Source organism: Primulina tabacum, chromosome 17, assembly GCF_025594145.1.
Source record: "Primulina tabacum isolate GXHZ01 chromosome 17, ASM2559414v2, whole genome shotgun sequence".
Lineage (NCBI taxonomy): Eukaryota > Viridiplantae > Streptophyta > Magnoliopsida > Lamiales > Gesneriaceae > Primulina > Primulina tabacum.
Window position 1 is genome coordinate 32,007,868 of NC_134566.1, and position 15,784 is coordinate 32,023,651.

The following is a 15,784-nucleotide window of genomic DNA, read 5'->3' on the forward strand; positions in this document are numbered from 1 at the left end:
ACAATATTTTTATTTGTACTCAATTTTAAATTCGATTAATGGCACACAGAATAACTCAACTCTAACTCAATTCTCTACTAATTTATACTCCTACGTTCTTTTTGTATTTTGGAGAAAGTTTTTGTAATGTATTATTTTAATACAAATGGATTTTCGATTTTGAATAAATATAACATTTAAATCATTATTATTCTAATTTTTAAAAATAATCTTACTTTTTAATAAAATAATTTTACTAATTTTAAAAAATAATATTATTGTTATTTAAATATTTTTATTAAATAAAATAGATGTTAGAAAAAAATATCACGACAGAGGAATTATTCAAACAAGACATGAACACAATTTATTTAAAATTACCATAATTAAAAAGTTAAAAAACATAAAAATAAAAAATCCAAAAAAATGATTAGTTTAAAAAGTTTTAAAAAAATAAAAAATCCAAAAAAACCTAAAAAAAATTTAAAACAAAATAAAAAAAAATAAGAATGCCTCTCTCTCCTGTGATGCCCACTCACAATGTCCCATTTAACACATTGCGCATGCCCTAAGAGCCATGGTTCGCCGAAACGGTTGCAGGTGCTTGGAACGGCAACTACCGTTCCAGTTCCAATGTTATGTTGCGGAACGGTTGCGGAACGGTTGTATAAAAAAATTAATAAATTCAAAAAATTGATAAAAAATTTTAAATATAAATTACATCATACTAAAAAATAAAATATATGAAATTATTACAAATTAATATATCAATACAAAACTATTTTACAATAATAGCACAATAAGAAATACACACGAAAAATTATAACATACCAAAGCTAATACCATGAAGAGTGACGCGGAGGAGCGAAATCATTGTTATATTCTTCATCAGTATCTCGTAGATTAAATTGATTTCGAACATTTGGATATTGACGTGATTGTCCATAGGGATATTGATTAGATTGAGATGACGAAAGATCATTAGAATGGGATGACTGATTTTGTAATAGTGTTTCGTCACGACGATTATAGTATCTGAATCCACGATACACAATAGAAGTATCAGCTGTACTTGAAAATCTATACTCGGGACCATGATGTCCAACACCACGCCATATAGATGATGAAGATTCATTGTATCTATCACCAATATATTGAGACGACCCATAATCAAATCCACGATAGTCTAATTTCATGTGTACCAGATGTTGAAAAATCAAATGATCTATCAAAAGAATCGTGTCTAGAATTATAATTACCCTGATATCCATATCCACCTAATTGATATGCAGTCGAATCATACCCAACATGCTGAGAGTCCCAATTGTAACTCATCGATCCATATTATCTGTCATTTGAATTTGTCGATTTCCCCCCAATCCAAGACATCTTATATGTTCTTCGACACCCATGTATGATTGGGTAAAATTAGCTGAGTGTTCTTTATCACTAGCAATAGAAAATTCTGATAAACTTTCCAAGAAACGACGTTGTTCCTCAATTCCAGGACGGTAACCATGATCAGTATATTGTGTTGCATAATAATTTTGATAAACTTCGGGTCACTTTTGGCTCGTCTTCCCTAATAATTTGAACAAAACTAAAAACATGAAAGTTATAGCCTTATATCTTATCTTTCTAATGGAAGTGGTCTCACAACAATTGGATCAATATACAAGATATTATACTAAAAACCACAACTACCGCCTACATTTCCCGTTCTGCTCCGTCGTTCCGTTCCGCATCGCCGTTTAATCGCCGCTAAAACGTCGAAGAACAGCGCTACAAAACAATCACCGCTTTGCCCTGGAACTTTGGAACGGCGGTCACCGTTCTCGTTCCGCAACGGCCGTTCCGACCGTTTAACGGCCGTTCCGACGAACATGCTAAGAGCAACTCCAACCATGCATCTACAATTGTATTAACACCGTTATAGTGTTGAAATATTTGCTCCAATGTAACTCTAATTTAAAGTTGGAATAGGTTGACTTCAATTCTCACTCCAGATATGGCACAACTACATATATTTATAATTTTATTTTTTTTATTTTTTTGAAATGTTTTATATTAGTTTAATTTTTCAACTAAATAATAAAACTTATAAATTATTAGTTAAAAAATTAAATAAATATTAAGTTAAGTTTTTTTTAAAAAAATTTTTAAATTTTAATAATAAAAATTTTTATACTTTGATTTAAAATCAATTAAGTATTAAAATATAATTTTTTTTAAAAAACCCCAAATTAAATTATTAATGCGTTAGAAACGGTACAAATTACGAATAACCAACAAATAATAACAACAACAACTAATAAACAACAAAATTACGAAACATAAAAAGATTACATAAAAAAATGATGTTTAGTAATTAGGTAAACCAGAACCCGATCCTCCAATATCTTCAAAATAAGATCCAAAGTTGTCATTATCTCGACGTTCAGCTTCAAGTCTTTTTTGCAAAATTTTTTGTTGTTGAGTTCTAGTGTACTCACGCAGAATTGGATTAGTAATTTTGCTCAAATCTTTGTATAAAATTCTGTCATCCATTTTTCTTTCCTATGGTGGTCAATGACGATAATGCAAGATTTAAAGAATTTCTCATTCGTTATAAAAAAAATTAAAAATAGAGATGCTCACTATGAACTACGAAATGCATTAATTGAGCATTTGTGAGAACAATATAGTTCTTCCAATATTTAATATTGTGTTTGTGTTGTATTATTCATTTAATATTAAATGCTCGTGTTTTTTTTACTCCCAATTACTTGTATATCTTTTTCAAAGAATATTTTGATTAATTTTTTTATATGACATGATTAATTCAATTAATTTAATATTTTATGCAAAATAATTAATTCTAATTTTAATATATAAACTATAAGCTCTAATGATTATCGTATTTTCAAACTATAAATATTTATTAAGAAATATAAATATTAATGTTGAAATAAAAAAGAATATTCTGAGAATATTCGATTGTAGTGTGAACTGTAGTGCAATTAGTTGAAGATGATTTTGGTGTAACATTAATGTAGCGCAAAATATAGTGTTCAAAATCTAATTTTTCTTCTTCACCACACGTCCTACTTCAAACCTTGTCAATTCCAGTTCCTCACAATGTTTTCTGGTAAGAATTCCACTCTCCTCTTAGTACTACTAACCTACAGTGTTCATTTACTACTTACCCTGTCATTTGCTGCGAACTCCGCTAATGAAATCCTATACGATATTTATCCCTTGATAAGGAAATGGTACAATTCAAAGATTCATCGGACAAGGTTTTCTTCCTGCGTCAACTGATCCAAGAACCGGGGTTCAATCCAAAGACGTAAGCATTGCGAAAGATCTCAATGTTTCTGCGAGGATTTACCTTCCAAAAAAGGTTGATCCAGGATACAAAATCCCACTCCTTATATACTACCATGGCGGTGGATTCTTCACTGAATCCGCCTTCTCTCCAACTTACCACTACCACATAAACTCACTTGTCGCGAAAGCTAATATTATCGCCGTGTCGATTAATTACAGATTAGCCCCCGAGTTCCCTCTCCCCGTTGCTTATCAAGATTCATGGCTAGCACTGAAATGGGTATTTCATCACTCCAGTGGGAATGACGGTGAGCCCTGGCTGACAAATTATGCCGATTTTGTGCGTGTTTATATTTAGGTGGAGACAGTGCAGGTGGCAACATAGCACACCATATGGCAATCCGGGTCGGTATGGACAATCCGGATCCTGGTGTAAAAGTTAACGAGATGTTTCTCAATTGCCCATATTTTTTGGGAAAGAGGCTGGTGGGACTGGGGAATGAATCTGCTGATGCCAATACAAGAAACTTCCTTGAAGCAATCTGGTTACATACATACCCGAATACCACAGGGCTGGATGACCCCCTGGTGAATCCGGGTCTCAAGATGCTTGGTTGCAAAAGGATTTTGGTTTATGTCGCTGGAAACGATAGTTTAAGGTTTAGGGGTTGGTATTACATGCAAGTATTGAAGAAGAGTGGGTGGAATGGAATAGTTAAGGTTGTGGAGGTTAAAGGGGAAAACCATGTTTTCAACTTGATCAATCCCACCACCCCCAAAGCCATTGCAGTGCTCAAAGTTTTGGCCCTTTTTCTTAATCAGTGATAGAAATCAGTCCCATGAAATTTTAAGCACTGGATTTGGTGTATTCCAAGACGTAAATTTATATGTTTCATGTTCGTTACAGAAGCATCCCCAGCACTAATTGAAGACGTTGCGAAGTTTGCCTTTTTTTTTTTAAAGTTCTCATTTATTGACAGAGTAGTCTATTGTACGTGTCCAAGTTGCTCGGGGCCGACAAATGTAATAAAAACATGGCCATGTTTTATTGGTTTGTGTGCATATACGTTATCCCAAAATTTTCAGCTCCGAACATTTTACCGCATGTATAGAACAAACCGATATATCCAAAATTGTATTTTAAAACAACTCTGTTTTAAAATAGTGTAACTTATGCATAAAATACAATATATATCTCCAACTCATCTATTTCAAATTTTACTCTAAAAAAGAATTGTAATGTCTGAAGTAATATCACAAGTTGTTGATTTAGTAATATGAGATTACTAAATAATTAATGATTTTTAAAGAATGAAATATGATATATGTTGGTCATATGAAGTCCAATTGATTTGAGATTTGGATATAACGTAGAAAACTCAAAGATATAGAAGTTTCATGTTTTGAGTTTTGAAAAATTTGATCATTTGAGTGGTCCAAAGGGATGTACTGTTGTTGAAATGTTAAATATATTATATTATATTATTTTATTAATATAATATAATATAATATTTAAAAAATTTAAAAAAATTAATTAATTATTTGAGTCGGTGGAATTCATATGTGATAAACGAGACAGAGAGGTGAGAGCAGATACAAGGTGATATAGTGTTTTGATTTTCTTTTTGATTTTGCGATTTATCGGTTTATCCAATCGACAAACCGACTTCAGTTCTGGGATCGTTGACACGAGGTCTTCGATTTGAGGTATAAATTTTATATTTTTGGTGATGTTTGAAATTCGTCGATTTCTGGAATAAATCAAATAAATTGTTAAATCATACTGAAATTGAAGATTGTTGAGTAGTGTATAATTTTAACGAAGTAGAGAAGATTATTGTGTTGTTGTTTTGAATTATTCCTAATTTATTATAATTAGGGATTTTTAATCATTGGATTGAGATTGGAGAGTTGTTTGTCAGTTGTTATTAATTCTGATTATATATTCGGAGTCTACGAAGTATAGGCTACACGTTGATATAAAGTTTTCGTAATTTGACGGATGTTGTAAAATAGCCTATTATTTGAAGTTAATTAATTATGGTGTATTTGATGGTAGTATTGTGAATTAAATACACCGGATTATTAAATTGTTGAACAATACGAATTTATAATCGAGTTTTATATTTTGTTGAACTAATCGTTGTTGGACTATTTGATGTTATATATTGAGGCTATTATAACTGTGTTGATACGGTGACAATGATCTGATAATTATTGTAGAATTATTTAGATACATCACAAGCCTCAGGATTAAAGAAATAGCCAGATTGTATATATACTCGATTATCAGGTACGGGTTGACGTACGAGCATATGTTGTTATTGTTTAGTATTGATGAATACTATTGTGTTGAACGATGATAAATCACTGGATTTGGGTGATTTGGTATTATATTTGTTGTTTATTATTGTTGATGTTGTTGGTTATCGTTGTTGGGAGACGTCTCGTTGATGTTGTTCGTTCAACGATATTGCTGTCGCCGGTGTTGGGGTGCGACGTATCGTCGATGTTGTTGTTCGTTCGACGATATTGCTGTCGCCGGTGTTGGGGTGCGACGTATCGTCGATGTTGTTGTTCGTTCGACGATATTGCTGTCGTCGGTGTTGGGGTGCGACGTATCGTCGATGTTGTTGTTCGTTCGACGATATTGCTGTCGCCGGTGTTGGGGTGCGACGTATCGTCGATGTTGTTGCATTGTGATGTTGTTGAGGTTGTTGTTGGCTGATTGTCCAGAAACGACAAAGGGGGTATTTCTATTATGATTTCAGTTATATTTTATGTTGTTAATATAACTGTTATGTATTACGATGATGATTGTTGTATATGCTCACCCTTTGAGGGCTGTTTCTGTTGGGCAGGTTACAGGACTATGCGTGAGACATGATAGTGGTGAAGGACTAGGTGTGTCTAGTCAAACAATCTTGTAGTTGATAGTAGATAGAGACAGTATAGCTTATTGTCTTATTGGAGTTGTATGTGTGTATTTATTATACTGTTTTTGCTACACTGACGTAGATAGTGGGATGATTGCATTATTTTGTCGTATATGCATTATATTATTACGTATTCGAAAAGAAAAAAATTTATGCATATGACGTCACATGTTGCATGATTACGTGGCGAGGTTTGGGCGCCACAAGAATATTCACGGAATATTTTTTTTATTTGATTTAATTAATTTTTTTTCTTATTAGTTATCAAATGTGTATTTTTAAAATTTTTAAGTGATATAATTATATTTTATATTTGATATAATTAATATTATATTTTATTAATAATTGCAACTCATGTGGGTCGAGATGAGTCGGTCGAGCTCTTCACACACTCACTTTAAAATTAGCTCGACCCACTCATTTTTTTTATTTCAAGAAGAGTGGGTCGAGCTCTTGCCATTCTTTTTTTTTTTTCAAATTTTTTATTTAATTTTCTTTTTTTTCAAAAAAAGAAAAGAAAACTTCTCTGCTCTAAATTGATGCAGAGAAATCTGACGCAGAGAAAAATGGAGATGCACTATTTTGACATCATTATATTTTGGGGAAAATGCTATATATACAATGAAAAATACAAATTAGATTATACATTTGTTTTGAAATGTCGAAATTCTCCCTATATTTTATTTGGAAATACACTTTCAAAAATATATTTAGAATAATTTATAATTTCAAATATAATGTGTAACTTAATTTATAACTCTCGTTATACATGTAGTCTAAAGTCCAGTTTGTAAATTGCAGCTCCATTAAAATCTGATGTTTTTAAAAAATAATTAATTAAATAACATTTCCAATGTAGTTTAATTTAATTTAAACATTTCTATTTAATAATATATATATATATATATATTTTAATCCGAATATGTGCGCGCCCGGATCCAACAGATAAAGGCCCGAATAGATCGTCACCTGCACCAGAACATGAAGGATTAGGGTTTAAGCTCTCACTTCACTTCGCAGAGATAATGGTGTTTCCTCTAATGGCGATTCGCAGGGCTCGATTTTCTTCAAACGTTGTCGCTTGTCTCTATAAGGTAAGCCCATCTGCCGCCTTCATTTCAAACTCCAAACCACGAACCATAACCCTAACTGTAAACCTCTCACTCCCCACCGTTAGAAGTCTCTCTACCTCAGCTGCGCCAGAAGATTTCCAGAGGCCGATTTCTCAGTCTTCTTCTTCTTTGGGTTTCAATCAAAACCCTGAAAATCAGTGGGCTTCGCGAAACAATGATTTTCAGAATCTGAATCAGGGTTATGCAAATCAAAGAAATTTGAATACTGGTCAGGGATATTACCAGCAGGGAGGGTCTGACTCTAGCGCAAATTTTCCAAGTGAGAACCAGAATTATCCACCTCCCCATGGAAATGCTAATCGGTGGAATAACCATCAGAATCAAGTATACGCACAAAATCAGAATCCAAATTTTACTAGAAATCATCCTCCCCAAGGAGGTTATCAGCGTAACCAGGGTTATCCTCAAAACTATAATCAGAGTCATAATTATCCGCAGCAAGGAGGTGTGAATCCGAGGAGTGGTGATTATAATCAAAATTTTAATCAGGGGTTTCCTCAAAAACAAAGCCAGATTCAATGGGGATCACATGGGCAAACTGCTGCTGGCCAAGTGCAGAATCAAGGTCCTGTGGTGAATAATCAAGCAACGAGTTCTGGTGAGCCTTCTGATATTGTTGACATTTTGAGTTTATGTCGTGAGGGGAAGCTAAAAGAAGTGGTTGAACATATGGACAAGGGCGTTCCTGCTAATGCCGAAGGTTTTGGTTTGCTTTTCGAAATGTGTGGGAGATCGAAGAAATTTGAGGAGGCAAAGAAAATCCATGACTACTTCTTGAGGTCTACTTTTAGGAGTGATTTCCTACTGAATAACAAGGTTCTTGATATGTATTCAAAGTGTGGAAGTATGACTGATGCACGAAGAGTTTTCGATCACATGCCCGATAGGAATATAGATTCTTGGCACCTGATGATTACTGGGTATGCAGCAAATGGGCTTGGTGATGATGGGTTGGCATTGTTTGAGCAGATGAGGAAGTTAGGAGTACAACCGACTGAGCAAACTTTTATGGCTGTTTTCGAGGCTTGTGCTAGTGCTGAAGCTATTGAAGAGGGTTTTTTACACTTCGAATCAATGAAGGCTGATTATGGGATTGCTCCTGGGATTGAACATTATTTGGGACTTCTTGGTGTCCTTGGGAAGTCTGGGCATCTGGCAGAGGCTGTGGCATATATTGAAACTCTTCCATTTGAGCCTACGGCTGTTATCTGGGAGGCAGTGATGAATTATGCTCGTATACATGGAGACGTTGATCTTGAAGATCATGCCGAGGAGTTGATGGTTGGCCTTGACCCTTCAAAGGCTATAGCCAACAAGATCCCCACTCCTCCACCAAAGAAGCAGTCTGCAATTAACATGCTTGTTGGGAGGAACAGGATACCGGAGTTCCGTAGCCCAACTCTATACAAGGATGATGAGAAGCTGTTGGCTGCGAAAAAAGAGCAAGTATATGTGCCGGACACTAGATATGTTCTCCATGACATCGATCAGGAGGCAAAGGAGCAAGCTCTGCTTTACCATAGTGAACGACTAGCAATTGCATATGGTCTGATTAGCACTCCTGCGAGGACACCCCTTCGGATCATTAAGAATCTTCGTATTTGTGGTGATTGTCACAATGCTATTAAGATCATGTCGAGAATTGTTGGCAGGGAGTTGATCGTCAGAGACAACAAAAGATTTCATCATTTCAAGGAAGGAAAATGCTCTTGTAACGACTACTGGTAAATGCAACGATTGGTAAAAGTTATTCGTACAAGGTGGTTTGACGGTGATACCTCCCCAGAATCCCTTGTTCTGTGACGACAGGCTCGATTAGAGAATTTGTGGCAGGAGTAGAGATGACAAATTATCAAATTCTCTCCGTTGGTTGTATCTTCGTCAGTGGCAAAGTTATTGTACCAGTTGATTTCCCTTCCATTCAACTCTCTAGTTTCCAATTTCCGCATATGGTGCTTCGATTGAACTGATAGTATTTCACCTCAAGCAATTAGTTGGCAAAAGGTTTGGAAGATATTTCTCAAATGCCGCTAGTAAGTAATATAGATATGGCAGAACAATTTTAATCCACGAACTTCTAATAAGTCACACAAGAAGGATTCTTATCAATTCGATACGAAGAATACATTTTTTTCTTTCCCTCGCCTTTGTAAACAAGTTCCGGACAAATCTAATTATCTCTGAATCAAGCATCCCAATAGATCGGGTCGTATTTCCTAGTTACGTTCTTTGATGCTTTCTTTTCATCAATTGCAACAACAGATACTGGAATAGTGTAAGAATGGTGCATATGCAAGAATGACAAGATAGAGAAATTCACGGGATTAGACATCAAGGTGGTTTTCCGTTGTCCAAATCCTCCATCACATCAATATTTGTTCGTGCCGTCATCTTCTGTGCATATCCTGCAAAAAAATATAAGGTTTGAAAGCAATGTTCGTGCCAGTACAAGTGCACTAATACAAATGAATTATTTTCCGACAGGAATAAATGCAGCAGTCTTCTTGGAACACCTAAATTGGAAATACCAAACCATCATTTACTGAAGAAACATCAATTTTTACTAAAATCCAGCAAGGAAGACTACACGAGCACATGAATTTTATCTACACCTTAAGAACAATACACTGAAGTTAGAGTTCTTCATTCCGAGAAACGAAAACAAGCATCCTTACATTTCAATCCCTCAATGAACACGATCCATTGCGCAAGTAAAGTTTTTCAATTCAGGTAATGAAGAATTAAAAATGTCGTCGGTGCTAATACCGTGCATGGAAAGGGCGAAAATAACTAAAAGACGTGACTTACTATTTAGGTTAATAAACACACCGAGACTGCAAAGCAGGCTGCTCTCAATTGGTTCCTAGTCCAACTAGCAGTTATTTGAGGCATTGGGAGAGGTGAAATTTGGCTGGGGTTTAAGGGCAACATTCCATATAAGGATTGAAAGAAGGGATTCTTTGGGTGAAAAGAGCTGCCGGAAATGGGCTTGAATACGTTGATAAGAAGTCATAGCATACGCGGTATACGTTGCGTTTGCTGGTTTTTTCCCATTTGAGTTCCCACCAAACCACCGGCCTAATTATAATTTTTAAGATACCAATAACATATAATAATATTTAACTCCGAACTCTCTGGAGAGACGATTATACTATTCCGATCACAAAATCGGTGACATTGGTATAACGTTGACGAGATACTAACATGACAATGATAATACTTTCACAATTTATCAATTGTTGAATTTTAATTTGTTCATATATTTTTGTGGACCCTGTATGTTTAAATCAATTTTAGATTATTAAATTGAAATTAAGATATTGTTTTTGTGCTAGTGCACGTGTTTGTATTTCGTTATAAGATTTAGAAAATGAACTAGTTTTTTTTAAAAAAAATTAACATGAAATATACTAGTTTTTTGAATTGAAATTGAAGGATAGAAAATAGAATGTAAAAAAAAGTGATTTATATAGATGTTAGAATGTGTTTTGAGAATTATAGTTAATAAATAATATAAATGTTAATTTCTAATTTAAGGTGACGAAACCCTAGCCCAAGACTTCCCCTTTAGCTGAATTGCATAACCTCCTCCAACCAGTCTACTGTTCCTAAGCTTGATTCGCAAGTATGAAGGTTTTCGAAGTTGGTGGCACCACACTCTCTCTTGCTCTCTTCAGCGATGTCACCAACTCTAAGTATGCTTCTCTCCTCTTTCTTTGTTTCCTTGATTTCATCAATTATGGGAGGTTTCATAAATTTTATTGATTTTTTACTACCTTTTCTATTTGGTTCATTTCCCAAATCAGAATTATTCATGGGTTATGTGTTGATTTGTGTGTGCGTCTACATGAGCTTATTAGTTTTACTTTTACGTTGCCGGGGCATCCGTTTGCTAAGACATGGGAGGGAAACCGGTAATTTAGGCATCAATTGAAAGCTGATTTTACCAAGGTTTGAGTTTCATGAACTATAGAAGCATAGATTTTCGCTATGTATTTTGGTTGCCCCCCTCTACTTGAAAGAAGCTCTGGTAAATGTAAACCAGTCGATCACGTCTTTCTTCCATGTTAACTTTATTCTTCTTTGCTTATTTGCTATTTTCCCTGCTAATTCCTGGAATTAGTGTATGCAGTTGCTGTAGTTATTAAAAGCTAACATGTGCGACTAGCCTCGTGGTACAGCGAGGCAAAGCCTTTGCAACTAGAATCAGCCATAAAGTACATGTCTTAGTGTGCCTTAAAGACTTGACGCTAGTTTTAAATTGCTTTAAATTACAGGATTGTGTATTTCAAGTGAAATCCGATGTAACTATTATATTTTCTCATACATTAATCCATACTTGTTTACTGTTGTCCTGCTTTGTGACGCATGTCTTAGATGTTTTCCATCAGTGCTCCTCATTACTACAAGGCACGAGTCCCGGCCTTCATCTCGAGCCTAGGTTCCATGGCACCTGTGCTCCTTGCATCTTTGATAATTATGCCTATGGTCATTTTGGCATCTTTCTTTTGCTCTTTGTAGTGATATCTTTTCTTTTAAGAGGGTTCTAAGAAGAATGTGCTTCAATGGGTTCGTGAAGAAACTGACAGGATAATAATATAGGATGAAAACTGAGGAGGCCTTTTCATTTTGCTCAAATATAAAAATTATTTGGAAAGTATAATATTTAGATTTTTTGGAACTATTCCTCTCTGTTGTAATTTGGTGGAGCCTTATAATAAATATTTGGGTAGAAACTCTATGATAGATTCAAGCACATAATGTTCTTTTTTAGGGACCTCCTGGATTTGATGCAAGCGGGAACATTGAACCCAGAAGCAGCATTTATCAATGCTTCACTTGTAAGCCCATCTAGTGCATGAATTCAACACCTCTTCCCCTTTTTGTTTTTGTTGCATCAGTCTTTCTGAACTATTTTTGATGTCATCTAGAATCGATGCAGATACCAGATATTTTCCCTGTTCTTGCCGCTGCCCACAAGACAGTCGTAGCCAAATCGCATGAGTCATTGACGACACGCACTCTCCATTCTGAACTTGTTTACAATTTCTCTGGATCTAAGCATGTGAGAAAGCTTTATAACTCGTCATCGTGCTTTGCTGGTTCTGTTTAAGTAATAATGTTTCTTCTGTTTGTTCTAGATATCAGAATCCTTAAAGAGATGCGGCATATCTGATAGCACAAATTATATCCTTGTGGCTCGATTCGGTGCTTCTGCTGATGAGGTGAGACTGTTACCTTTATGACGTGCAGTATTTTATGAACTTTTTACATAATTGCAACTGAAAAGTTCTGTTTCACCAGATGACAAACGTGAAAGGACTTGTCAAGGGGATTGAAATTGACTTGGAGGAATTGAAAACACGGGCTAACCAAGCTCAAATTCAAAAGGTTTGTTCTCCATCCTCCATCCATCTCTGCTGTAGAATTATTTATAACATGCTCTGAGTCATCATGATGAATCCAATTATTTGTTGTGTTTGCTTGGTATCTTGATATCTATACTAGCACTACAAAATCTCGGAGCAAGAGCTTGGAATATCTTCTCTCGCGGATGCCATAACATGCAGGATTGCAGTAAGAGATACATTGTGAGGTGAAAACTTTGCACTTTATCGTTTGCGTTGTGATACCATCTCATGAAATTTCCTACTTTAATCGACAGAATGAAGATGATATTTGCATTATTATTTCATATCTGCCCACAACTTTATTATTGAATAGAGCTTCTTGTGAAACGTGCAACCATCCACTCTTGTTTCTATATTAAACCCTGTCTCAAATTTTATCAAATTTGTCTTCTGCTCAGTGTTTCAACTTCTCAATTTGAGCTCGATATATTTAAGCATATAAAACTTGTTAAATATTGATAAGTAAACTGTTACTCTGTAGAAACTATCAAATATCAAACCATAACATAGTATAAAACTCCTGTTTAGCTAGTGAGAATTTCACGCAGGACAAGCTAGCAAAATTGCATATAAATTTTTGTGTTGTTTTAAAGCGTCTAGGATCCATGAGAAAATTCAATAACCCAAAACACTCCCGAAACCCTTCTTATTTACAAATTGATAGCTAAAACCCCATCAACAACAATTTCGTTTTGATCCCATTAGACGCTATTCTATATGCTATTTAACCTGACAATCCACCATCATATGTGTCACTTTTGTGGAAACAATTCTGAGGAGTCACTGGCACAAGTGCGGTGGACTTACCCAAGAGAAATGGCCAGCATGGCTTATTATCGGATCCAGCCAAGTGTGCATCCACAGGGTGCAGCTTCAGCAACCTTGGAGCCGGAATTTTATTCCCCATCCGACTGCTAAAGCCCGTTTTTGTTTTTCCATCCTTATCCGTGAATAAAGTGCATATTAAGATCAGATAAGTGTCTGTAGTGCCCAATACCCACTTCCCATAATATGTAACATCAACCGATGTAATAGGTGAACCAAGTCCGGGGAAAGCGGGTTTTGCCTGCCTCATTGTAGTTCTCGAGTATAATCTTATTTTACCATCAAGCGAGCCAACAACAATTGACCCGTCTCCAGCAGTTGCAAAACATTGAAAACTTGTTCCTCTTGAAAACTGATGCCACCGGGGAATTCGCAAATCCCATTGGCATAATCTAACTGTGATCCCTTCGCATCGCTGGTTATCTTTCGCTGTGATATCGGCACCATCCTTCTCAAACTTCCAACCTGTAACAATCTTCCTTCTCTCGATGTCCAATTGGTGAATCCCTGTAGAGTGGGGTTTGCCATCCATTGGACTCATCATCATCATGTTCGTCTCTCCCCTCATCAAAAGGGCCTTTTTGGGAGTAGACTTCCCACCCAACCCCAATTTCCAGTCATCGAACTTTACATGGACTCCCTTTCCACGGATCCCATGGCTAAAGTTCTTCACAACCTGAACACCAGAATCACCAACCAAGCTTTGAATCCCACCACCTGTGGGTGCCTCCTCGAATTCCTCTTAACAAATCCCGACTCTCCCTAGCAGGGAATCCCACCTGCCCTTTCGCTGGAGTCTTCAAGCTGCCACCAGCTGCATCCTCCCATATAGAATCATCCGAATCCTCTGGCTTCAACCATCCGATGAAATCTTTTCCATAAATCTTCACTTTATTTTCCCCTGTGGACCTCAACCGATGAACATTTTCGAACAAAAAATCCTGAAATTTGGTAACGAAACTCCTATACTCATCAGTAAAAAAAACATCAGAGCCCAAACTCCCCCATCACAAAATCAACCCGCCTCTTATCCTCTAAAAACTTCATCTTGCATATCAGTAGAGACCTTTACCGTAATTTTCTTCCCCACCTTCAAAAACCAAAATCCCCCACCACCCCATGATTCATTTTCATCATCCTCGTCTCCAATATTCAACATTTTAACAAATTTATAAGGAGTGAGCTTTTTTTGGATTTTATGTAGTTTGTATAACACAAATATATAGCTGAAATTGTATATGATAATATTAATTTTAAGTTTTTGGTTTTTTAATAATGTGAATAATATGACTTAGAAATGATTTATGTAAAAGATAAAAGGTTAATTAGTAAAATTTTAAATTTTCAAATTCAAATCATTTTTTCCTCCAAACAAGAAATTGATTTTTAAATATCATTTTAAATTTCAAACCAAACACTAAATGAAATTCTAAATCCATTATTTCAAAATCCAATTATTTCTCTAAATCCAAATCTCATTTTTTTAAGCATCCAAACATAACGTAATGGTTTTCCATTGGATTTCTGAACACATGGGGATGGGTTTTTTCCATATTTCAGCTTTAAATCCTGAAGCCGAGAATCATCGTCATCCACTGCTCTCGCACTCGCTGTTGGACTACAATCTTCCGGATCAGCATAAATTTCAGTATTGATCTCACCCTCTTCGGAATATTACGACAAATCTGAAAGCTCGAGTCCTTCGCGACTGTGATAACCACCCATAACTAATTATTCCTACAAACAATATGCACTGAACCCTTCAAATTCAAGAAATTCAAAACACAATCTTACAACAAGAAACGAAATCTCGAATCTGGAAGATGCAAACAGCAGAATTTGTACTGTTTGAACTTGGTTCTGATTCTACAAATGTGTTATAAAATGAAATTAAAAATATGATTTTAAAAATATATAAATATAAATATGGCTACTGTATAACGATCATAGCCACTGGCGTCGGAATCTTCTCATTAAAAAAAGTCAAGGATAACGTGGGAATGTGCCGTCGTGGTTCCAACTTTACTTCAGGGAGGCGTGACGTCATCACTCTCCTACATAGATATATATCACATGTTAAATATGTGTTTTCACAAGTAACTTTTTGAACACGTTTTTGAGCATGTTGTTGGAATGTTTATTTATTTTATATTTTATTCATAATAAGCTTATACATTTAAAATAAAAATAA

The 15,784-nt window shown here is 35.3% G+C and overlaps 2 protein-coding genes and 2 pseudogenes across 2 annotated transcripts; 3 read left to right on the forward strand and 1 right to left on the reverse strand.

Moving 5' to 3' along the window:
- Positions 1–3,036: 3,036 nt before the first annotated feature.
- On the forward strand, positions 3,037–4,243 carry LOC142531262 (putative carboxylesterase 1; annotated as a pseudogene).
- A 2,912-nt stretch (positions 4,244–7,155) lies between these two features.
- Positions 7,156–9,297, forward strand: LOC142531245 (pentatricopeptide repeat-containing protein At2g15690, mitochondrial-like). The gene has a single exon (XM_075637340.1). The coding sequence runs from the start codon at positions 7,250–7,252 to the stop codon at positions 9,083–9,085; it is 1,836 nt and encodes a 611-aa protein (XP_075493455.1). The 5' UTR covers positions 7,156–7,249; the 3' UTR covers positions 9,086–9,297.
- A 1,548-nt stretch (positions 9,298–10,845) lies between these two features.
- LOC142531692 (uncharacterized) lies at positions 10,846–13,052 on the forward strand. The gene is made up of 6 exons (XM_075637921.1): positions 10,846–11,052; positions 12,132–12,198; positions 12,300–12,422; positions 12,499–12,582; positions 12,662–12,748; positions 12,866–13,052. Exons 1-6 carry the CDS (start codon positions 10,985–10,987, stop codon positions 12,950–12,952), a joined length of 516 nt encoding a protein of 171 aa, XP_075494036.1. The 5' UTR covers positions 10,846–10,984; the 3' UTR covers positions 12,953–13,052.
- A 436-nt stretch (positions 13,053–13,488) lies between these two features.
- LOC142530709 (protein CYPRO4-like) lies at positions 13,489–15,640 on the reverse strand (annotated as a pseudogene).
- Positions 15,641–15,784: the final 144 nt, after the last annotated feature.